This window comes from Akebia trifoliata, chromosome 9 (genome assembly GCF_017979445.1).
Source record: "Akebia trifoliata isolate Shusen 1 chromosome 9, ASM1797944v1, whole genome shotgun sequence".
NCBI lineage: Eukaryota > Viridiplantae > Streptophyta > Magnoliopsida > Ranunculales > Lardizabalaceae > Akebia > Akebia trifoliata.
Window position 1 is genome coordinate 22,958,388 of NC_141383.1, and position 25,601 is coordinate 22,983,988.

The 25,601-nt window shown below is 34.1% G+C and overlaps 2 protein-coding genes and 1 long non-coding RNA gene across 10 annotated transcripts in view; 1 reads left to right on the forward strand and 2 right to left on the reverse strand.

Annotated features, from left to right (window-relative positions):
• LOC147394770 (protein MOR1-like) lies at positions 1–7,662 on the reverse strand. 7 transcript variants are annotated; one of them, XM_086453417.1, is made up of 15 exons: positions 7,551–7,662; positions 5,963–6,037; positions 5,727–5,882; positions 5,516–5,548; positions 5,311–5,390; positions 5,061–5,212; positions 4,858–4,919; positions 4,386–4,542; positions 3,513–3,670; positions 3,318–3,409; positions 2,505–2,610; positions 2,299–2,400; positions 2,167–2,198; positions 853–1,003; positions 1–419 (listed from the first exon to the last, which is right to left on the reverse strand). In XM_086453417.1, the coding sequence occupies exons 9-15, from the start codon at positions 3,625–3,627 to the stop codon at positions 415–417; spliced, it is 603 nt and encodes a 200-aa protein (XP_086309543.1). In that variant the 5' UTR covers positions 3,628–3,670; positions 4,386–4,542; positions 4,858–4,919; positions 5,061–5,212; positions 5,311–5,390; positions 5,516–5,548; positions 5,727–5,882; positions 5,963–6,037; positions 7,551–7,662; the 3' UTR covers positions 1–414. The 7 variants fall into 7 exon arrangements, with proteins under 7 accessions (XP_086309543.1, XP_086309542.1, XP_086309541.1 ...); XM_086453416.1 differs by having other exon boundaries at positions 3,513–4,250; XM_086453415.1 differs by lacking the exon at positions 4,858–4,919 and having other exon boundaries at positions 3,513–4,542.
• LOC147394771 (isocitrate dehydrogenase [NADP]-like) lies at positions 7,449–20,098 on the reverse strand. 2 transcript variants are annotated; one of them, XM_086453420.1, is made up of 6 exons: positions 19,813–20,098; positions 17,601–17,695; positions 8,826–8,968; positions 8,571–8,693; positions 8,392–8,481; positions 7,449–7,662 (listed from the first exon to the last, which is right to left on the reverse strand). In XM_086453420.1, exons 1-6 carry the CDS (start codon positions 19,946–19,948, stop codon positions 7,653–7,655), a joined length of 597 nt encoding a protein of 198 aa, XP_086309546.1. In that variant the 5' UTR covers positions 19,949–20,098; the 3' UTR covers positions 7,449–7,652. The 2 variants fall into 2 exon arrangements, with proteins under 2 accessions (XP_086309546.1, XP_086309547.1); XM_086453421.1 differs by having other exon boundaries at positions 8,400–8,481; positions 19,813–20,090.
• LOC147394772 (uncharacterized) overlaps positions 15,787–25,601 on the forward strand; it is a 14,060-nt gene continuing 4,245 nt past the window's right edge. The window contains exon 1 of the long non-coding RNA XR_015181346.1: positions 15,787–15,955. This is a non-coding gene — a long non-coding RNA (uncharacterized LOC147394772). The remainder of the gene's footprint in view (positions 15,956–25,601) is intronic.

The following is a 25,601-nucleotide window of genomic DNA, read 5'->3' on the forward strand; positions in this document are numbered from 1 at the left end:
AATACAAAACCACTGCCACCAAAATCCAAATGAAAATCTAAAAGCCTCATTTGCTTCTATTGTTATTTAAACTCAAGATCTCCAGCTGTGGAGCCCAATCACTCCAAATTTGCTCTGTTAAATCTCCTCCGCAGAACGCTCTTGAAATTGAACCATCTAGAGCTTGATAACAATAACTTGAGTGGCGAAATTCCCAGGGAATTGGGAAATTGCCAGAGTTTGGCCCTATTAAATCTCGCTCAAAACAAGCTTACTGGTTTGTTGCCTAAAGAATTGGTCAATCTACGACAGCTTCAAGTTATGAAACTCCTATCCAACAGTCTCATTGGAGAAATTCCTGATCAAATTTCAGCCTCAACTCGCTTACAAGTACAATCCCATCTTCGATTTGAAGTTTACAGAAGCTTGTGAACCTCAATCTGCAAGACAATAAACTCAATCTGTGGAACAACAAAAAGTAAAATAATATGATAAAGTTACAGAATTCTACTGAGTTCATTAGGCTTGTTCTAAGGTAAGGACAGTTCATCCAAGTTTACTTATGCAAAGTGGCAAGCCAAATCAATGAGCATTCATTGGCTAACATGGAATAGTAAAGAGTTAAATTTTCTGAACAACAATTCATGAAATCCATCTTCTCCATGTGCTAGGACCTATTGATGGCATACTGTCCTTAGCCTTCTTATCAGCATAAAGAGAAAATTCAAGAAATCATGCATTTTCATCATGGAAAGCTAAATTGAAAATTAAAGTAAATGGCCCTTTCCATAGAAATATGTTTAAATTTCTGACACGCAACTCTGTTCTACAATATTAGAAAGAAAATGAACCATGTCTAGTGAAAGAGCATACACTCGGGAACATCTGTTCTGGTTGGCACAACAATTTGCAGTAACACTACTTTATAATGCCAAGTTGGGTTTTCCTCAAGGAATTTCTCAAATGCCAATATCTTTTGGGGAATTCCTTTAATCATATCATGACGATCAACACCTAACATTACCTGCCCACAGTTAAAAATTTACAATAAGCAAACAGAATAAACAAATGCTCCACTGAAGACAGAAAAATCGGTTATGCATGAATAATGGGAATCGATGCAGTTATCATTGTAGCAAGCCAATAAAAATGAATATCAGGAAATGATTCTGAGTAGGTGAAACATTTTAATCAGTAAAGCTAAGAACAAAATCATTCTATGTAACAAGAACATGAACATGGAGTGAGCGTCTGACACCAGTACTGGGTGTAATGATACAGGATCAATTGTGAATCTACAGACCACAACCCCTAGGCTACACTTTAAATTAGCACCTTCATATCTGTCACACATGTAGTGAAACAGATAAGAGCTTGATTCTGAAACTTGTCTGGATCACTGTTAAAGAAGAGAAATTAACATGTTTTACGAAGAAAAAAAGAAATCCTGGCTTAAAAAGTAACTGAGTTGTTTTTATATTTAAAGAACAATTTTTTGAAGAGCGATTCCGCCATGTGTCTCCAACCCTGTGGCCAATCATATTCGAAAGGCTGTGTACTTCAAAAAACAATCAGCTAACTTTGACAAAACAATTCTTAAATCCCATACTCAAATGATAATAATGACAATTAGTTCCACACATTTAGTAAGCTTATGAGATTATAAATCATATCAAACAGCATGCGGAAGTGAAAACAAATGCATACTAGCTCATCGGAGGTAGACAGAAAACCATGTACTTAAAAATGGCTACACCAATTGCTAAGTAAACAATCATGGTATGATATGAACTTCAATCAAGATGGATTTAATTTTAAGAAAATGGGGTACGAACTTATAAATACGAACTTTAGAACCATTTTGGGACTGAATGTGGGCAGCCAGCCCGTGAATTAGAATTTATCCTTTGTATGGCATTTCCTATTGATGCAAGAATGAATTGGGGGGTAAGGGTAAGAAGAACCAAGCATTGGTCATAGGAAATGAAACATAGAAGAAAAGCATTGTTAATGATGCGAATAGTCAAATCTACTTTATGCGGATTGTGAATCTTGATTATCTAAGTAAGTTTTGGGTATCTAACAAGATAGTGAAGCAAGTTTCATCGAAGGGCTATAAGACCCCAACCAAAAAGATGTGCCCGACCAAATCTTTTATCACAGAAGCTTGGCATGTACATAACTTGCCTGGGATGGCCTAGAATCATCTGCTGCCCATACTGCAATTTAGATGGGTATAAGTGTGGTCACTTTCAGAATTTAAGGGACATTTCAACCTTGACATGTATTAGTAAATTTCCAAATGTGTGAAGGGCATACCAGAGGTCCATTTGGATGGAAATATGCCTGTGGTGATTGGATTGGAGCAGTATATGCATTGTAAGTAATAGGCTGGTGGGGTCCAACATACGAGGGTCCAAACTGCAGAAATCATGGAATATGGCTATTAATCTCCATTCATTGCACAAATTTCTTTCGTAAAATTTCGAATTGGATTAGCTCCTCAAGTGGAACAAAACCATCACCTGGACCAACAAACTTATGTAATACCCCAATAAGCTTGATGGTTGCATTCCTAGTGGCAGCAGCACTAGATTGCAATCCAGTGTCTTTGCAGAACTCAATTAAGTCCTGTGAAGTAAAAGGCATAAACCATTTAATTATCACAACAGGCAGAGAAGACTAAACAAAAAATGAAGAGCAATGAAAATACAGGTGTGAAAGAAACTGGAAACACATTCAGTTTAGCATGTGAAACACCGAAATCTTCAACTGCAGAAACCATCCATGAAATTCCCTCACTAAGAACCTTAGGATTCTTGTGCTCTTTCATGATTTTGTAAAAGCTATAACAAGCATCAGTAATAAAATAGTAGACACTTTTTTCAATACATTCATATACAGCAATAATATTGACCTTGTTCTTTGCTTGGTCGGGGAGCAATAGCAGGAGCTTTCATCTGGACAATTGTTCTTCGCTGATTGGTAATACTTCTTTCTTCCATGCATCTACAGCTTTGTCGACCATGGGAACATATTCATCATACTCCGAAAATACACCAGAGTAGCTCCCTTTTCTAGCAATTTCAGCCTATATTTATCAAAACATATCAACAACAACATACATATATGTTTTGAAATATAAAATCCACTGATGCACATCATCATTCAAAAATCATAAAAGTTAAACAAATTTGATGGTATCATTGGTGCTTTTTCCTGGAGGTCGGATTATCTCAGTGCATGTCTGCACGCAATGTAAAAAAATGTTCAGGTACATTGGAGACTTTTTCCTAAAAAATATTCAGAGCCAACCATCGATAATAGTTTTTATCTACCTGAAAGTTCCATGGGCAGCTCTTCAAATCTTCAATAGTTTGATTGAATACATGAAAACATCTTTGCCCATCTTTATTTGTACTATTTAAACCTATAGAAAGGTGTTAGAGTCAATATGTTGGTGTGTCAATATTCTTATGTGCTCTATAAATAGAGAAGGGTGTGACACTTGAAGGGAAAAAAAAAAAAGCTACCTGAAAATATTTTTGTCAGAATATCTGCATTTGGAGGCACTATATCTATGCCATTGCATATAGGTTTGATTTGATCATCCCAAGGGGAACTATGTAGGGCAGCAGCTCCATACATTATACTCAGGAGTTTCTTCAGCCCATCCACATTGTCCAAAGGGCTTGCAAAGAAACGATAGTATAACAAGAATTAGCATCATAATCACTATGTGAAAAAAGCTCATATTTGAGAAATTTGATGGACCCTCCTGTCAAATATGCCCATCAAATATTATCTTGTAGAAATTTTTTTTTGACGGCCCTGGACTATCAAATTATTGGAGCATAGGCTTTAAAAAAACAAAAAAAAAATCCATAGATATGACCGTCGAATTTGGAGGTTTAACAAACAATAGTACGGTCCTCTAATTCACCAATCACAATGAACGAAATAATAATTAAAAAAATCAGAAAAATAAAAAACAAAAGCAAAATCATAAAACAAGAATATGATGGCATCCATATTGACTGAAGAACAAAGAAGAGAAAACTGAATCAATATTCATGTATTAATATTTTGAAATTGAAATAGACCCAACTTCACATTAAATCAAAAAGCAAGTTTACGCTATCACTCCCCTGGGTTATAGACATTTCCCCAAAGAATGTGTCTCGCATGTAGACTGGGACCCACTGTTGGCGAACAAAGTACATTGACTGAAGCCATTTATTATCCATAATATTGTATCTTTCAAGGAACGACTGTCAAGATGATTCAAACTCATCAAATTGCCTCAGTCATGTTAACGCACTTACGGAATTCTGTTTTAAATTTCATTTAAGAATGATATACAACTGACAACTTCCCTTGGGCTTTTCTAAATATGTTCAACTTACAAAAACGGTGACGGCTATTGAGAATGGGAAGGTTCAACTTGATTACAGGCCAGTCCATTTGCACATATTGGATGATGAAGTTGACCCATTCCCTCTGAAAGCGCGTGTTTATTGAAACCCTTCCTCATAAAGAATGGATGGACCTAATATGGATCACCTGATTACAAAGAAAGGTGTTCCAATAAAGTGTTATTTTCGTCCTGCTTTTTTACAAAGACTACATTGTACACCAGAGGTTTGATCTGATGTGATTGATAGTTAAATAAGTTTTCTAATTTAAAATAACAATAAATATTCGGATTTACATTCTTTAATAAGCTTTTGCTCCCTTTGTTTATACTGTTATAGATCTATGTACTTAGGCCATGAGTTGAAGGTATAGTTACTAGATTTTACTATTCAAAGAACATTGAACTTAAAATATTTATAAATTTATTCATTAAAAAATTTCACTGTTGCAAAGAAGCAAAACCTTTCTTTTTTGAGATGTTCTAACATCCTGTCACTCCAATACAATTATTTCACATCTGGATTCTTGTTTTGGATAAGAGAGCGATGAGTAGCAAAGTCATGTCTTTTGTGTCTAACACATAGGTACAGTAATATGACTGTAAATTATAACCAAGTACAATATGAAGTATGACTGTAGGACATTAACAACATTCAGAAATTTACCGTTTTCCAGCCATCGGGATCAAGGAAAGAGATGATCATGGTGTTACTTTCCAGGGATTGGCCCTGGTTGTCGGGTTTCTTTCCTCCAGCTCTTGAGTAACCAAGTTAACAACCTCAGCACTTTTACAAACATCATCAGTGCTCACAACAATCTGGGAATGATTATCGATGCATTACAAAACAATAATTGCTTTGCGACGAACATAAAAAAAAAATATTGGAGTATATGATAATTAGGAAATTAACTAACCTGTGCATACACATTTCCTTTACTGTACTCGGTCACACCATAATTATATGTCAACTCCAGTACAGTTGACTCGTATTCATCTGCATGTCCCAACATCACTATTGTATATTGTACAATTCATGGAACCGAAGAAATTGATGGGTACGTAGAAAAAAAAAAGCACAATATCAGGGAATATATTTGTATAAAAGGCGAAATTTTTTACCTTGTATGCAGGGTTGTCCAACTTCCTCAACAGCTTCATTCCCAAATATATTCATCATTTTTTTTTTCATCATAGAATACATGTTTCCAAATATTTGTAAAATGTACAAAAAGGAGGAAGATATCACAAATGCCTCCATGCATGGTTGTTTATTTTTAGAGAGGAAAAAATAGAAAATGCAAATAATAGTCACAAGAAAACCAAGTTATACGTGATGATAGTATTGTGTCGCAGTTTTAAGAAACTCTCTGTAAGAATGAACTCCTTTGTTTTTATAGGGCTTCAATGCAACTCGTGCTTTATTGACATGAGGTTTTGCAACAGTTGAAACATGATCAATGTATGGTTTGGTGAACTTGTTGGCTTCCTGTCACAACATGAACCAGCCGCATGAGAGGTTTGAGGTGCAACACAACGAATAAACAAGGGCAAGCATGATGAAAATACCTGAAAGTAACGATATGCCAATTCTAGGGCTTTGATGATGTATGGTTTTATGGTGCTCTTGGATGACTCGGAAACCTCAACAGTTTTAGTAATTGAAGAGGAGGAAAAGGTTTAGAAAGTAAGACTACAACTCTCTCTCAAATCCCTCTCTATTAAACAATATGCTAAAAATAAAGAGAACCAAACTGTTATATTGGCATCCAACATCACCCAATAATCAGAGATTATGCATACAAAGTAATTTAAAGAAAATGTACTACAAAGGCTGTCAACACAGTATAGGAGAATTGGCAAAACTCATAGATTTAACTGTTTCCACATGGGGTTCAGCCCACTTCTGAGCTTGGAAGACTAGATTAATCTGACCGCATAATTAATTATTGAAGTACTCTCATATTATTAAACTAGAGTACCTTTTGCATTGTGACATCCAACACATATTTCCCATGTTCATTGCAGTGTGTTGCAATAAAGGACTGCATATTGAAATCCTAAACATTATTCTTAGTTTTCGATCATATGAGATTATTGAAAAAGAACAGTCATGTAAGAGCACCTGATGTTTATTCCTCTAAAAGGCCACATCTCAAGTTCCATCATTGATCAACTTCCTGCTTTCACAACCGATGGAACTCCTCATATTGCACCCCATAAGCTTCTTCGATTGGTTCATTGTAATTATTATAAATAAAAAAAACAGTAATTGAAGTTCAATGGAAGCTCGCACCAACAGACGATGCAACTTGGGAGACCTGGCATTTCTTGAAACACACTTTCCTATTTTCAAATTCAGGGAGACTTTTGCAAAATTCAATTCCAACCAGTCTTCAAGTTTTAGAAGGCCCACTACATATAAATATATATTTAGAGAATATACAAATGACGTTTCTGTCAAAACCCATCCTCTTCAACCTCATTAGAAACCCTATATCTTGTTCTTGACTTTTGGAAAATATAATTTTGAGGATGAGTGGTGATAGAGTTACCACATTCCACAAAAAATGTTTAAATCACCAATTAATTCAAAGATTTAATCGACTAATCACTTGTTCGGAGAATTTTAACAATCGAAGAATTTCGAGACTCAGGATAAGACTTAGCTCAATTTAAATTTGTAATTTGATTTCCCATTGAACAATTTGTTAGAGCAAATCGAATTCAAAACCCTACCTAAAATGGGTGAATGAGAGATGAGCAAAACGGCTTGGGGTATTCTTCCAAACCCAAATCCTATCTCAAAAGTCTCATTTGTTTTGCTTTCCGATCTTCTTAGATAACAAAACATACAGTTGTAACACCCCCAAAAAAAAAATCATAAAAGCAGGAAAAGACCACCACAAAGACTAAGTAGAAAAATTACACAGCCCCAATTTTAATACGATTTTTAGCAATATTTGTCCAAACTATCAAATTTTGCCATTTGCTTATAAAAATATTCCATGTACCAACTTTTCTCCCATAACAGTAATGCATTTGTAATTTTGTGTGCTAATCAAGGAAATTAAAATCATCCCAACAGGAAAACCTTCTATAACAACAGAGAGAATGAGAAGGAAACAAAAAGGTAACCAACAACAATGACACTAACCTCTTTTAATAATAGAAACATTAGCCACCAACACATCTCCAACCATCTCTTGTTTATTCGAACCCCGGACCCACAAAAACCAAATTATTCATCCAATCCACCCTATTCAGGCCTGCAACCAATCAAAAACATAAAACCAACCAAAAAGATATCTAATCAACTTCAAGCTTTTAGACATCAAGTGGGCAGGAAATGTGAAGAAAAAACAACAAAACAGATGACACCAAACAAAAACATATAAAAATGTGGAAAAAAAAAAAAACAAAAAACAAAAAGAAATCTAATCAACTTCAAGCTTTTAGACATCAAATGGGCAGGAAATGCGAAGAAAAAACAACAAAACAGATGACACCAAACAAAAACATATAAAAATGTGGAAAAAAAAAACACCAAAAACAAGAAGTTAAACTTGCACCATTTAACAACTATTTCGACAATGGCACCACTAGTTGGTGAAAAAATAAAAGATTAGAATTACCCTATTAACACTTGACTAAATTAAAGCCTTGAAGTTTGCCCACTCTTTTCTATTTGATAGGCCCATCAATTTACTAATTTTTGTCCACTCTTTAGTTTCTACAATCTATGGTGACTATGTTATCCCAAGTATGGAAGACCTAATCAAGATGCGTTATGGATACACCATTTACACCAAAAGAAAGAAGTATCTAACATGGATATGGCATTATTTAGAAGAGGGTTAGGGTGTTCAGTCATAAACACTCAATAAAAAAGATGTAGAGGAATATCTAATTCTAGAGCCAATACCACAATCGTTTTGAATGATTGCTTTCTAAACATTATTTTTCTGAGTCTATTAGTAAATCAGATAGGGTTTTACAACTTTGCCTTGGCTAACAGTCTTGCTCTCAGCTCCTCTGCAACAGCATCAATGAACTCTTCAGTACTCGGATACTGGCCCCTGGTAACCCTGCACAGAAGAAAAGAAAAATCCAATAAAAAACACGCATTGTGAACAACACACAAAAATATACAGAGGATACCCGTGAGAGAACTTACTTGGGTCCATGGATGAGAAGTGCAAGATCCTTAGTCATCTTTCCAGATTCCACAGGTCCAACACAAGCTGCTTCCAGTTTCGTAGTGAAATCCAACAGTTTAGCATTGTTGTCCAATTTGGCCCTATTGACCACACAGTAATTTTTGGTTCACTGTTCTTCGTGATTTTCAGAATAATGGCCTTAATCTTTCAATTATAAACAAGATATGTATGTGCTCACAACTCATCAAATAAAAAACAAATTAATTCCATACCTGTGTGCAAGCCCACGTGACCAAGCAAAGATTGAGGCAATGCTATTTGTACTGGTGTCACCTCCTTTCTGATGAACCCTGTAGTGGCATGTAACCGTGCCATGGGCTGCTTCAGCTTCAATGGTCTTCCCATCTGGACACACCTGAAATCCCAACCAAACTCCAATTTATTCAGAGACTTGCGTACATACAAAGAAACAAAAAAAAAATGATATAAAAGGTGTTTACAACAATAATCCATATCATATAAAGATTTTCGTGGCCATCAATCTGTTATCATTATTGTCGTCGTTATCCACAACCAATCCAAACATGGCAAATAACATGCAAAGTTAGAATAGTATATAGAAATTATGAGTAAACGTTCTCAAAATCGAAAAACTTGTATAATGTCATGGTTCAATTACACCACAACAATAAGGCAAACAAGTTAGAAGTAAAGGCAAATTGCCCATTGCATGTCTTAAAATTCAAAGAAAGAAGATTTAAAAGTGAGGAGAAGTTCTATATATATATAATAAAAGAAGATCTAAAAGTGAAGAGAAGTAAAGGCAAATTGGTCATTGCTATATATATATAGGTCCACAACCAAAGTATGACCCCACTTTAATAAATATGGTCACAACTCATTTGATGTATTATTGTGTTTCTTCTACTTTTATCAAATTCTTGAAGACTCTGCACTTCCCTTTTTTTCCTTAGATTATTAGACTTTGACCTCACCTCACAATCCATCACCCATCTTTTCAAACTTATCGTACTCTTTTTTTACTTAATCCAAGACACCCTTGCTTACACACTTGCTTTCTTTCTCTCTCTTTCAATGTTATGTTTTAATCCAATTCCAAACCCAATTCCTCCCTCCCAGCCCCAGCCCCAGTCCCAGTCCCACGTATTGTTGTTGTTGGATTAGGGGAGGTTCCACATACTATTTTGAGAACCGATCCCCAATAAGCATCAGATTGGTCCTAGATCAATCCCCACCAATCAGAACCAGATCCATTGGCAGCCCTAGGCTTCTCAATTTGGACTTGCATATAGAAGGCAAGGTGAGAAAAGCTGAAAAACTAAGGAATGTAGTCAGTGATAAGGCTTGTGGTGTGTGGATACCACGATCGGGTGGTTCAAAACCAAACCATTAGAGCCTGCCGTCAACTCTGTTGCCTAGCCATAAAATAAAAAATAAAAAAAGACGGCGAAGAAGCATAGATAGCAAACAATATGTTTGGATAAGAAAATATTCAAATGGTAGTAATAGAAAAAGTGGTTACCTTCGAACAACAAGACCTCTATAGAAGCTTGTAAACTATGGAATTTTGCCTGAAATCATACAAAGCCCTCTTATTATGACCTCTAACCATTCAATCCCACACTGTTCTCAGGAACACTCTTTACACAGCTGTTCATGGTGTGCACAGCTAGACATGTATAGAACTTAAGATATGAAGCATTTGGTCTTTAAATCAAAATTTATTGAGTTGTAAATGGACTGGGCCTAATATGCCCCACCCACATCAGTAGTACACACATGAGTTTGTTCTCCACACACACAACAAAATGGTTAGCTTTGGTGTTGTGTGGCTCCTGCCTTGAGTACATAAATGCCCAACACCTTGGCTTTAAGCCACCTTGCAACTACTTTCTGTGCCAATGGGGATGGTTTAATTGCCAAAAGCTGAAAAACTAAATCGTTTGTGACATATTGCTCATAAGACTCACTACTCACCAAGCAACAATAAGAACTGCCAAGAAAGAGTCGAGAATGAGATGGAGCTCAAATCTAGCATCACATAGAAGTGAATCATTAAAAAAGAAGTTGGTGTAACAATATAAAGCTCTCAAAGAAAAAAAACAAAAAAAAACAAAGAAAACAGATGGTTTTGCTACAGCTCAGTGAATTATCCTTGTTAACCAAGTTGATGGACTCAGTTATTCACCACCACACCACCACCATCAACCCATCAACAATTCCAAATATTGTTCACGAATAAATTTAACTCCAATACACATGATTACCTGCTCTGTAACTAAGAATTAACATACATTTAAGAGACTAAAAAAACAACAATTATCTAACTCAAACATTCGTAGCAAAGATCTGATGGTTTCATACGTAGCTTCATTGCAGATTATTTGTTACATTCCAAATGATCTTCAAGGGCAAAGACTTTATTGGAAACTGACTCAAACAAAGATCTGGTGGCCACATTTGAGTATTTAACAAAGTACGTAATTAACATTGGTCCTTCATTGACTATACTTCCCCACATTCACGTAGTGTGATGCATGTTTTCCTCTCTTCCTAATTATTCTATTAAATTAAAGTGTGGGTTACAGTAATTAAGTCATGGAATCATCACAGAAAGCACTAAAAAGAACAAGTAAAAGACTCATTGGAATACATGACACAGTTGTCATAAATGTGGAGCTCAAGTGAGTAAAGATCTCCACTTGACTTGGTTCACCATTAAGAAGAGGCACCTCCCATCTTCTATATTCATAAAGCAAAACCAGAAATTTTGCATGATCGAGGAGGAGGAGTTCATATATAGGATGATAAATATGGCATGGAAGTACTTCTAAGCAAGGACTACAGCTTCAACAGCCGTGGATTGAACAACTTGCTGCTCCAACTGATGATCACCTTCCCATATCTCAGGCAGAGAAACTGACTTTTTTTCTGTTCTTTTTTCCAATAAATGATTAAGAAGATAAAGGAAAGATTGATTTAGAAACAAAAAGGACAAAAATGTACTCTAAATATTGACAACAATTAGCATGGAAACCTTCATAAGACAAGGAAGAATGAAAAGAAGAGGAAATCAATACGTGTAGCTTTTTGAGTAGTTTATTTTTCTTATATATTTGCTTTTCAATCTCTCCAATCTAGCAAGAAAACAGAGGCATGAAAACCACTCAACAATTTCAAATAATAAAACATAAAATTAAATTCTCATATATACATAAAAATATGGCAAACGAACTTGGTGACTACTGCTACTCTTCATGTTCAGCATAAAAATGAATTAGTAAGTAAAATAATCCATAGCCACCTGTTTGAAAAATGAACTAAGTAAGTAAAATGAACTTGGTGACTAAGCCCAGATCTCTAGAATTCATTGGAGCATTCATTCCTAATTCTCCTATATACACATCTAACTAAGGACTAGGAACACCAAATTTGACTGAGAATCAGTCCCAATATTGGAATATTTATTGTTAATTTTACCACTAATCCATCCCACTTAAACCCTATTGGAAACAAAGAAGATCTTTCATTCAACAAAGCTTTGAAGGAAAAAAGGAAAACATAATTAAATTCTCTTCCATAGCTGCTCCACAGAACAATATTAAGAGATTAATCAGAAGGCACAAAAGAACAAAATACAAGTAAATATTTAGATAAAACAGATGCTAAAATATGAGAAAATAAAAAGTACTCAAATAAAACCTTCGAAGTCTCATGACGTCATTTCCACAGTCTCATCAAAATCTCCAAACAATTACTTTTGCCCCACAAAATCGAGCCTCCTTGATGCCTCCTCAGACAAATCTCTGAAATCAAAACCTTCGGATCGATTGTAACCGAAGGAGAACTACCATATTTCAACAACCTAACTCAATCATAACCACTATATACCTAAGATTTTGTGCTTTTAATGGCGAGTTTTCACAAAAAAGAGAAGATTTAATGGACGATTCTAGGGTTTTCTTCTATTCTTTTTTATTCAGATATCGAGAAGAAGATTGTTTTTGTAGAATTAAGGTATGAGAGAGAGATAAAAGCTCACTGATTTCTGTGCAAGATCCTTTACTCACGATCCATCGATTTCTTTGCAAAACAATCGAAACAAACTAATCGAGCTTTGAGTTTGTTCTTCGGGGAGAGAGAGAGATTTAGAAGGAAATACCTCATCTTCACTCCATCATTTTCAGTGTTGCGAGATCGAGATGTCGATTGGATATATATATATATATATATAGAGAGAGAGAGAGAGAGAGAGAGAGAGATGTGGTCGAGGGAGCCAAATGGAGAAAGAGATTCTCACAATTGGGAGAACTTCTCCCGAACCAAAGAGAGAGAGACAGAGATGGAAAAAACAGAGAGAGAGAGTAAGAAAGAGGGAACAAAACACATATGTGAGAGAGAGGGAAATAGTTTTTCGCAATTTTTCTCTAAAATTCGTGGGCCTGTAGTCGTCAAATTTGAGTTTCCAAAATTCGTCGGACCAAGCCCAACAAATTTTTCAATCAATTTACACGGTTTTCACGTGGGGTATGTTTGATTGCACATGGAAAATATGGTGAAAAATCAATTTTCATGGAAAATGACATTTTCAAGTGTTTGATTGCATATGGAAATGGAAATTCATTTTCCACCCCTTTCAAAAAGTCCACTAAAACATGGATTTCACTTTCCCACCCTATGGGTGGAAAAGTGAAATCCACCCATATTTTCCATCCCCAATTCTTCCCCACTCATATCTTCTTCTTCCCTACCACCACCAACACCATTTCACTAGCCTCGTCGTCGTCATCATCGTCGTCACCATCGCCGTCATCATCTCCGGCCACCTTCTCTCTCTCTCGCCTCATTCGCCACCACCACCACCACTTTCTCCCCCGATCTTCCTCATCATCTTCTTCCTTGCTTACCTCCGCAGCCGTCACCATCACCACCACGTTCTCCCATCTTCTTTCTCACTTACCTACATCGTTGTCGTCGTCGTCGCCATCGCCGCCACCGTAGCCGTCGCCTCCGCCGCTATTGTCTCCATCGTTGCTACCCTCGCCGTCGCCACGCCACTGCCATCGCCACACATCCTCCCCCCTCCCTCCCTCCCTCCCTCCCTCCTCATCTTCTTCTTCCTTCCCCTACCCCTCCTCCTCTTCTTCTTTTCTCTATTATTTTCCATGATTTTGTCCAAGTAAAATCAAACAATGGAATTTGATTTTCCAACCCTACCTATTTTCCACAACTATTTTTTCATGGATTTCAAATTCCATGGAAAGTCACTTTCCATGCAATCAAACATACCCGTAGTGAATTAAAAAGAATTATCTAGTTGTATATATATATATGTGTTCAAATCTCTATGAGAGAATGTAGGACATGAATACGTGCAAAGGTGGAACCTTTGTGTTAAGAACGCCAGTTCATCTATCAGAGCCCAACTATGTTTTATGGTCTGATAGCAATTCTCACTAGTTTCCTACAAAGGAACACGATAACTGATTATAGTGAAATTCCAAAAAGCATTAGCATTAATACAATAGACTATAAGCTATGTGTAATTTCTTACTCTAAAGAGTTTGGTGGCAACGGTATCATATTCATCGATTTGTATTCTAATTGGAGCAGACGATGCCCAAGCACCCAATGCAATGTGAGGGTATTTCAATCGAAGCCAACGCTAAAAATAGGTTCAGGAATCAAACCAATTTCGTGAATTACTAAAATAATTAACTATATATGTGAAAGAAGGCAACTTACTTCCAGCATATGAACCCCCGTAAACTATCATGGGGCAATGCTCAGCAAAAAAAATTTGTTTTCAGATGCATAATTATCTCTGCGAAGTCTGCAAGTGCTTGTTCAGAACTCAAGTACCCATAACTATTTGCATCTCACACTTCTCCCATGAAGGGTTGAGATACACCATAGAAACGATGCTGGACCACAAAAATACCAACAAAACTACTATAATAACTGTAGAAAATTGATATAGCAATATAAATTAAATGCAAATCAAAGAAAGAATATGACACAGATTTATGTGGTTTGGAAATATTGCAATTTTCTTGTGTTTCTACCAAAATGACCCCCGAATGTATGATTTGAAACAATTGCAAGAGCAATGTAAACGTCCACACCACTGCAAATTTGATGTCAGATATATCGTACAACATTTTCGAGGTAGCTGGTTTGTATTACAGAAAATAAGATGCATACCTTGATGCAAGGTGCCTGGCAGCAGTTGTGGAGCAATTCATTTCATGTTCTGCATGGAGTATGAAGAGTACATCCAGAACACAAGCAAGTCGAGGATTGGGTTTGTAAGACCTGTCGCCCCTACAATTTTGGAAGGGAAATGACATCAACTAGCTTAGAGGATGCTCAAAATCCCAAACTCAATTTATATTTCCTAAATGTGAAAAAGACCACAGACTGTCTTCTTATAAAGGTAAAATAAATGTCAACAATTAAAAATATCAAATACTATTCCAAAGAAAACAACGCACATAAAGTGAGTTATTGCAAGATAATATATTACCCAAACTTAATGAAATGGAAGTTGATATCCATCTCCTATTGATTACCCATAATTGATATAGTCGATATTTTTTTAAGAAAAAAAAAAATCTGATCTTGTCAAGCTGATGCAATCTTTCCTCATTTCTTCATACATGACAGAAATGAAGGTATGACGACAAGGACTGCGGATAATGCCTATAGCTCAACTAGAAAAAGGAATTATAATAAAACAACAATCCAATTTAATTCAAAACGAGTTTGAACTTCAAATCAGATTGGTAATTGAATGGACGGAACTTGAACAAGGATCTTTTCCAAGCTTGAAGTTCCTCTACTTGAGATGTCCGAGTTTGACACCTTTCATTATACGATCTTGAATGGTACTTCGTCCTTTTTTTTTTTTTCTGTGGAAGAAATTATTTCCTCATCTTTGGAGCTATCTGTGTTATAGAAGTATCAGAACCTCTAATTTTTGTGATGCGTCACTACTTTTCCTATATATTGTTCTTTAGGGCTTGTGCAGAGGAGGCTTTACTGATGTTGAATGGAACCCAATTGGGTGGTCAAAACATTCGACTTTCATGGGGACGTAGTCCTTCAAACAACAGGTTGTTTAGATCATACCTAGCTCCTAACATTACATATTTTAGAGACTTGAGTGCGTGTAAATGCACATGTTTTTAATGAATCTGGCAATTTACAGGACTCATTGGCTGGATTGGTTCAGCCACAGGCAGATCCAAACCAGTGGAATAGGGGATACTATGGATACAGCCAAGGTTATGAAGGCTATGGATATGCTCCTCCTCCTCAAGATCCTAACATGTATGCTTATGGAGCATATCTTGGGTATGGAAATTACCAACAACAGCAGGTATGAGTCCAATGTGTCTGCTTGCCCTTTCCAGTAATTTGTTATTGCATTGGATCTATTTATGTTTATCTTTTGGGCTCAAGATAAACCTTTCTCAAAGGTTGATGGTTTCTTGGTAGTTTTGCTAAAATTGGGGTACCATGGAACAGCTTATTCTAATGCTAGTCTTGCTTTAAATCAATTTAGGTTTAGTTACCATAGGACTGTGACAAGTCAAGAATATTATCTAAAAATGAAGATATTAATTGACGAATGGAAATAAAAATGAATTTATTATTGACGAAAAAAAGTGAATAAAAAACTAAGATAGGAGAACAAGATAGGTTTGACAAAGAAAAGGTGCAAGCCACCAGAAAATGACATCAAGATAGGAATCTCATAGATTAATGATCAAGACATTTGTCACAAAAAGTACAAAAGAAATTTAGCAGAAAGAAAGTTGGAAAACATGAGAACCACAAGTAAACAATGGGAAGCAACAAGCAAACAGCTGCAACACACCATTACTAGAATAACCATCAACCTAACATGATAGGCATGCTTAAAGTATAAATACCAGATTTTGAAAGATGAATAAACCACCTTCCATGTAACCATCAATGATCCGCTTTCTTTGACAAAATGTTAGGAGCACAACCAACACTACTAATGATTTTTTTGTTTGAAAAAGAAAGTGTTATAAAAAGACTCACAAACCCATCTACTTTATTTTTTTTTCATTCTCTTTTTTTTTCCCCCTTCCTTCTATATATAAGATGGAACATAAGGAGGATAAGTAAGCTGCATTCTATCACACATTGATGAATATGGAAAAGACCATGTAATGCTTAGTAGACCACTTGTTGAATCTACTTAATGAGACCCATGTTACTCTTGACGAAAATAATTCGAATAGAGAAAACAATTTAATCCGGACTTGTTTCTACTAAGTGGATTTTCAATTCCTAAAAATGGGTTATATACTAAACAGAGAAAAAAGTGTTTTGCACATATCCAAACAGGCCCTTATGTAATTTTCTTTCTTGGTAATTCTTTTTTATGCTATACTTAAGTATTTTTTTCTTTTTTTGGATCAATTCCTAAAAAATGCTATACTTAAGTATCATACGCACTACATGTGTTTGTAATGTATTAGAATGATCTGTTAGGAATTCAAGATATATAGAGTAGCTTATTCTCAACTAGGTTTGAATTGATGCCTTATAATGGAACAGGATTCATCATATATATACTTTAATATTGTTCCATTACGATTTAGTTTCAAATAGCATGAGCTGCAATATTAAGATCCTTTACTCAGTCTAATTTTCGGGATGTGCCCTATCTATGAAGTAGACTTTGGATTGAACATTCAATAGACCACATATACAACACACAAATACAACAATTAAAAGAGGTATAAACTACTGCACACAAATATAGTAATTAACCCTCCAACACCACACAAACACACACACACACACACACACACACACAAATACAACAATTAAAAGAGGTATAAACTACTGCACATAATCATATATACAAATAAAAAACATATGTGAAAATGTAATAACAAGTAGGAAATCACCAATATGCCTCGTGGCTATAGGAAAGTGAACAAGGTATAAATCCAGATAGTTTAACAAAAATGCTTTATACTAACCTTGGTGGTAATCAAAAGGTCCTCTCTTTTCACAAGGCCAGACTGAAATCTTTTAGCAAGTGCTTCTCCAACTTCTACTTCGTTCTGGTAATCAACTGTAAGTAGTAATAATTTATCAGACTAGTTACTTCATGTAGAATACTCAAAATGTAAATGGAAGAAAGAAAATTATAAAACTATTGGATCAAAGGATCATCCATGCCCCAAGCTTCCTACACTTTATTGTTTATAACAGCTTCATTACAACAAGTGTATTTTTGAATAGAACTTGTGATAGTTCATTAAGTTAAAAAATATATATAGAGCTAACATATTGGATGATTAAGTACCTATGTCATGTTCTTTACAGATTTTTCCTATTACAATACATATTTGATTCACATTGCATTTGATGATTGATAGAGAGGTGAATGATAGCTATGATGTAGTACTAGTACTAAAGTACATATGCTGAGATGGAGTACTTTAGTCTCCATTTCTTTGTTTAATAAGGCATTTTTTTAGTGCATTTCATCACATATGCTGCCAACATTGTCAAGTAAAAGGGAAATTCAATTACAAATATGCTCTCTAGATATAATATGGATATACTGTTTATTTGGTCCTCTATATTACATATTATCTCAGCACTGCAACACTCACATGTCCTCTCTGATCAATATTTGGTACACCAACACACAAACACCACAAATTGATTTAAAATAAACTTTCAATTCCCAAACAAAACTGAGGATGAAACTATAAATGTGCAAGACTATAGTCTAAAAACCAACAATTCAGATCAATTCCACTTTGTCTGATCAAACTTCCCTACAAGGCTCGCTCTAACCAAACATATTGACCATTTATGATATAAAACTCCATAACCAAACTCCATCTTATTGTTAAGAACAAGGGATCTAATTGTAGCTTGCAACAGAACCAAACAAAACCCGAAAGCATGCTTTAACATTGAAGAAAAACATTTGAAACCCTAAATTAATTAAGGAAAATCAAAGATTCAATAAAAAACTTTACATAACAGGAAGATTTGATCACAAAACCAAGCAAGGGAGGGAGATCGAACAAATCACTAAAACCTTCGATCAAACTCCGATCGATTCTACCCACCGAAAACTTGCAAATCAAATCTGAATGCAAATCGAAATGCGATCAAAATCACAAATTCTATAGTAAGAGATCGAGCGCAGGTCTTTTGATCAAACTCCGATCGATTCACCTTCTAGATCGAAACTTAAAAGAAGACGACTTGAAACTTATTGAAATCGGGATAGATTCGAGAGAGAGAGAGTGAGAGAGAGAGAGAGAGAGTGAGTGAGTGAGAGTGACAGACAGACAGATTCGAGAAAGAGTGAGAAGATCGACAGATTCGACAGAGAGAACGAGAGTGAGAGTGAGAATGAGATACAAGCAGAGAGAAAGAGAGAATCGAGCGAGAGAGACGGTCTGAAAACAATTTTTTTTTGTTAGAGTGGCTATTGGCACCCCAAATTTTGTACTTATTTCGTTGAAACAACGCTCAAACGACAGTAAAAACTGTTGCAATTAACGACGGCCTTTAGCAGTCGTTTTTAGCGCAATTGGAGCGTCGCCAAAACTACAATATGACGTAGTGAACCAAAATTTGTACCAAGCGAACCCCAAATCAGGTAACATAAGTCTCATCTCAAATATAAAATAAATCATTGAACTCGATAAAAAATTATATATATCAAATTGGGACCCGTTGAATTATGAAGAACGACTTGTGGAAAAAACTCATGATCCCAATCGTGTAAACACAAAATCCAATAGCCTAGATTTTTTTTGTAACTCCATAACACACATTTCATGGATAAATCACAATCATAGTTGAAAATTCACCATATTAAATTATGAACACATCTATGATTTATAAAATACTGTGGATAAATACTTTATTTAATAACTAATACTCTAACTATCAACAAAACAAAACAAAAAAAAGCCATGCATTCATGTTTCAAAATACACGAAATTAAACTATAAAAACCCAACAATCTACAATCTAATGTACATTGCATCTATGCTATGAAGCAAATAGATATTTTAACTTAATAAATAAATGGTAAATTCCATGAAATACTCTATAAGATTGAGATCTACCAAGAAGAAACATTTTATTTCAAGTATTAAGTAAATTATCTTCTGCAATTAAACAAAAAGAAAAAAAGAAAAAAAAGATTAAACATACCTGATGTCTTCCTCCCCCTTTTTCCCCTTCTCCTTAATCTAATCAAAGAAAAAGAAATATTTCCTATACCACTCATTCCCATAATTTGTTCTCGAGAATCAACGATCATAATCACATTCTCACAATGATCGTTCATTTTCAAACACCTGATTAAGGTCAAAAATAAAAATAAAAATTTGACAAATTTTTTTAAGAATCTTATCTAAACCATTAATACAAAAAGATTGTATTATTATTTTTCTTGAATGTGATAATCTATGGATCATACAACAAGAACTAGGGCAGAAATGGGCTACAGAGAATCCACCACCATCTTTTTAAAAGGTGAATCTCTGTCGAAGTATTTTTGTTGGAAATTATTGAAAGATTGCAACCTTTGATGTGACCTCGTATTCATTAAAGTCTTATCTCCTGCATGAAACGCATACAAAGCATGAAAAGTATCCACGTGGCAAACTGAAAATAATAGAAATGTGAGAATTTTGGGTGTGGGACAAACAATATACGTGTACCGTGTACGAGACAGTTGTCGGCATCGATCAAAGTGCTGGTGTGGGACTCACCATAACAATAATGGTCCCCCAATCACATGAGCAGTACTCCCACCTTCGTTTGGGAATGAGACGTCCAACAAAATATTACATTTTAACCCCTATGATCTGGCGTAATTTCATGTCGTCCTCTTAACTTTTGATATTTTCACTTATCTCCATTATTAAAGACCATGATACGGATTGTAGCCCTCTCATTTTTTCGATGTAAACTAACTTGCTTCGACATTGGGCTCAACAGTTTATTCGTAATTTAAAATCATTATTAAAGGATTTTTAAAGGTAATATAATAATAAAGAGATATTTAGATTACAAAGAGATATTTTTGTGTACGTATTTTAAAAATTAATCATGTTGATTACAAGCTCAGTGGTTGCTATTTTATTTATTTTTACCAAAATGACCTTTCTTAGATCAAGTTTTAACTAAAATATGGAGGCATTTATGAGATTCAAATTTGGTGTCGTGTGGCAAATTATTTTGATTCAGTTTTGGTTCATATTTAGTGGAATTGTTTTTTGGAAGGTAATTATTGAGTGGAGTCGACCCATGTTTATCAGTTCCAGTTTAACCTCAAACCGAACCAAGTTGCACTCCAAACAAAAATTATCGCAAATCATTTAAATAATTATTTGACTCGAACTTGTGCGTATCAAAATTATTAACATACCCCTTATTAAGGATATTAATCAAATTATAGAGTGTTGCTATTTAGTTCCACAATATGCACATTAATTTACAAAAATGGTCCTCCTCCAATAAACATTAATTCGCATATTAAAATTACAAAAATACTCATAATTTAAAAAAAAAAAAATTAATTAATTATAAAAATAGCCCTCAATAATTTATGTAATAACATAAATATGAATTCACAAAAATATATCTCTACATGACATTTAATTATACATACTCATCAATTTTATTACAAAATATCACCTATCATTAAAGTAATTTTGTAAATTCTTATGCATGTTATTGTAACAATTAATAAAGTTAATTTTTATAATTTGAATAGTTTTTTTTAGGATGGGTATATTTATAATTTCAATACGTAGATTACTATGTCTTTTGATAGGGACATTTTTGTATATTCATGTGTGTTAATGTAACAAATATCGAGCGTGTATTTGTAACTCAAATAGTTTCTTTGATGAGATTGGATTGAGAGCGTGTTTGATTGCACGACAAACTCTAAAGAAATAGTTTATCGGGAAAACTTAAATTTTTTAGTGTTTGATAGAAAATTAAATATAAATCTTTTCTTACCCCTCCTCTCTAAGAAAATGATTTGCCACACGACACCAAATTTGGATCTCTTAAATACCCGTATAATCTAAAAAATGTCATTTTGGTATATAAAAAAAAAAAAAAATTAAACTTGCAATCAAGGTGGTTAATTTTAAAAATACAAATATATCTCTTTTGTTATATAAATATCTCTTTATTATTATATAACCTTTAAAAGCCCTTTAATCATGATTTTAAATTACAAATAAACTGTTGAACCCCAATGTCACCCCAATGTCGAAGTAAGCTAGTTTGCAACATAAAAATGAGAGGGTTACAATCGGTAGCATGGTCTCTAACAATGGAGGTAAATGAAAATATCAAAAGTTAAGAGGTCAACATGAAATTACGTCAAATCTACGAAGGTGTGATTAGGGGACCATTATTGTTATTATGAGTCCCACACCTGCACTTTGATCGATGTGGACAACTGTCTCGTACACGGTACACGTTTGTAGTTTGTCCCACACCCAAAATTCTCGTCTTTCGTCAGTTTGCCACATGGATACTTTTCACACTTCGTACTACGTTTTTCATGTAGGAGATAAAACTTTGATGTATACGAGTCACATCCAAAAAGTAAATTAATTTTCTTATATTTTATAATTAAAAATTAAATTTTTAACAATTATTATATTAATAATTTCTTACTATTTCTTTTTTTTTTAATTAATTAGAAATTACTCTATCTCTTGAACAGCAACCAAAATTAATTTTCTTACATTTTATTTTTCAAAATAATTAAAAATTAAAATTTTAATAATTATTATATTAACAAAAAAATTTGTGATTCCAACTTTAAACAAATATGACTCTTTTAAATGGTGTAAGTCTTACTATTTATCTTTTAAAATTTTAATAAAAAATTACTCTACTTCCCTCCTAAAAAGTAAATTAATTTTCTTACATTTTATTTTTAAAATTAATTAAAAATTAAAATTTTAATAATTATTATATTAACAATTTTTTTTGTGATTTCAACTTTAAACAGACACACCTCTTCAAAACGGTGTCAGTAATTTTCTTATTATTTCTTTTTTAACAAGTATTATATTAACAAATCTTTTTGTAATTTCAACTTTAAAAAGTTACTTTTCAAAACATTGGAAGTAAATATTATATTTTTTATGTTTCCTAATTATAAAAAAGTCATTAAAAATTAAATTTTTAGTATTATTATATTAATAAATATTTTTAAATATTAATGTTGTTAAAAGTAAGAATATTAAATACATGGATGTGATTTTCCTTTACAAATTAATTTTAATAATTATTATATTAAAAAATATTTTTAAATATAATATTGTTAAAAGTAAGGAATTGAATATATGAACATGATTTTAATTTAAAAAATTAATTTTAACAATTATTAATTTTTATAAAAATAATTAATTAATTAATTAAAAATAAATTTACAATAATTACTATATTAAAAAACCTTTTGTGATTCCAACTTCAGTAGATAGGCCTTTTCAAAACAAAATGATTGTACGTAATTAATTTCTACATTTTCTTTTAAAAAATAAAATTTAACAAATCTTTTTGTTTCACATATTGGTGAAATGCTGTGTAGAAAATAACTGTAGACACCCCATTTTTGCATCCGCCTGATTAATCAAGTCGTCAACCCATCGCAAAGGTTCCCAATGATGGATGTCTATTCCAATGCTTTATTTTGTTACCAAATATGTTTCAGAAATCCGGATGAGGTATCTCGAACTGACAAAACTTAGAAACCACGCTACGCTAGAAAAATACGACCCCAGAAACATAGAAATCATCATCTTGCAAACCAAAAAGAAGCTTCACGATAAAAATCACTAAAAATGATTAAATTATCAAAAAACCCTAACCCAAAACAACCCTAGAGCCTACGTTACGCTTAGGAAAACTCTCTCGAACACATAAAATAACAAATCGGAACCAATAAATCATTTCACCAATTTTTAACAGAATTTGACAAAATTACGAAAATGCCCCTCATAAAGTTCACAATAATTTCACATAAAAATTTTCATAAATGACACAAACCAACATTCTCATTGAATTCCTTACGAAAAACTGATTCAAAACATCCTAGAACATTTAAAAACCGACTTGAAACGTGAAAAGTCCTCTCCGGGGGCAAAACGGTAATTTCACAATTTTCATAATTAAAAAATTCGAAATTAATAAATAAAACATTAAATAATTAAAGTGAAACATTAATGAAATTAATTTAAAAAGTTGAATCTAAAAAATCGATTAATTGGACTCTCAGGCAAATTGTTGAGGGTTCGTGGGATATTTCTTTAAGGACTCCTCCATTTGGGGGTCCAAAGAATTAAAGATATTTTAGAGGGGGGTTCTCCAAAAATTAAAAGTAAATCAAGCAAGACTGAAGTCAAGGTATTAAAGTCAATCAAGTGAGACTGAAGTCAAAATTAAAGTCAATCAAGCAAGACTGAAGTCAAGGTACTAATCGAGTCAATCTCATAAGACTAAGGTCAAAACCCTAAATCAAAACCCTAATCTAAACTAATCAAGTCAATCTCATAAGACTAAGGTCAAATCCTAAATCCAAACCCTAATCTAAACTAATCAAGTCAATCTCATAAGACTAAGTCAAAACCCTAAAACCCTAAAGACTAAGTCAAAATCCTAATTGAAACCCTAAAAGAAACCCTAATCAAACCCTAAATGCTTCTAAAAACTTTATAAATAGGAGCCTCCACACCCATTTTTCGTATCAAAGAAAAAACCCTAGGAAAAGTAGGTAAAGAAGCCTCCATAGCCTCCCCAAAACCCTAATTTTGGAGCCCCAACTCCTTCCCTAACACCCCTACTCCGATTTTAGCCTAAAAAACACCCAAAAACCTCTCAAAAACATCTTAAAAATTCATAACAAATTCGAAGTACCCAGATCCAAGAAGGAGATACCTTACCTCGGAGATCAGAATCAGATCCGGAGATAGAACGAAGTAAGGAATACGGTACAAGGAGCCATTCTCACCAGATCTGAGGGAATAACACTTTTGCAGATCAAAGATAAATTTTTTTTATTTTTTTTAATCTAGGTTTATCATTAGCAATGTAGATCTATTTGGGATAAGTAGAGACCGGCATTGGCCGGGCGGGGTTGGTGCCTAACACTTTCCAACCCCGTAACATGATCCCCGGATTCAGATTTCTATAGTAGATTAGTTCTTTTTATCCATTGTAGGGTCAATTTGGTTCCTAGACCGTAATAACTAGGTGGCGACTCCCAAACCTCAAGGGTCAAAAGCGGATCCGCGCATCCCGCGAATCGAGGGCGCTTTCAATAACCATAGATGTGTTTCATCCATATACATGTTAGAAGCATTTATGGTGTTGTTTAAATATTAATATTGGCAATAACTCTCACGCACGACTCTTAGACTCTTTTTCTTCAAAACGTCGCTTCCTTTCCTCTCCAAATTTGACTGTGTTTCTTCTTCTCACATCAAAGGTTGCAATCTTTCAATAATTTCTAACAATTATAGTTCAAAGAGATTGACCTTTTAAAAGTCACATGTCGCAAATTATGTCCTTTAGAGAAACTATGCCAACCAAATAATTGGTGTACATGTGTGTTACGAGGGTTATTCAGGTAATCTCTAATGATGAGGTAAATATTAGGGGTGCAACTTGATCTAGTTCAATCGAGAATCGAACCAAACCGATAGCTTTGGGTGGTTTGGTTCGGTTTGAACAAGTTACGACTCGATTCTGGGTTACAAAAATGGAGAACCGATCAATTTGGTTTGGTTCAGTTCTCTGATCAAGCTTGTATAGAACCGATTTGGAACTTAATCAAATCTAGAATCGAATCTTTATGCAATAAATCAATATATATGTATATAATAATTATTATGAATAATTTTAGGAGTTGGGGTGATCTTTTATGGATAAACTATTGACTTTTTATGGATAGAGTAATGATTTAT

Bases quoted from the DNA above. Each gene is read 5' to 3' on its own strand.
- LOC147394770 (XM_086453413.1), bottom strand. From the start codon at position 4,883: ATGTTAGAACATCTCAAAAAAGAAAG. The intron at 2,401-2,504 runs GTGATGGTTTTG...TGATTTCTGCAG, and splicing joins ACATAAGTTTGTTGGTCCAG to TTTGGACCCTCGTATGTTGG. The intron at 2,199-2,298 runs GTATGCCCTTCA...TCTAAATTGCAG, and splicing joins TCCATCCAAATGGACCTCTG to TATGGGCAGCAGATGATTCT.
- LOC147394771 (XM_086453420.1), bottom strand. From the start codon at position 19,948: ATGAACGATCATTGTGAGAATGTGATTATGATCGTTGATTCTCGAGAA. The intron at 8,694-8,825 runs GTATGGAATTAA...TGTGGTCAATAG, and splicing joins TCACGTGGGCTTGCACACAG to GGCCAAATTGGACAACAATG. The intron at 8,482-8,570 runs GTAAGTTCTCTC...TCTTCTGTGCAG, and splicing joins CTTCTCATCCATGGACCCAA to GGTTACCAGGGGCCAGTATC.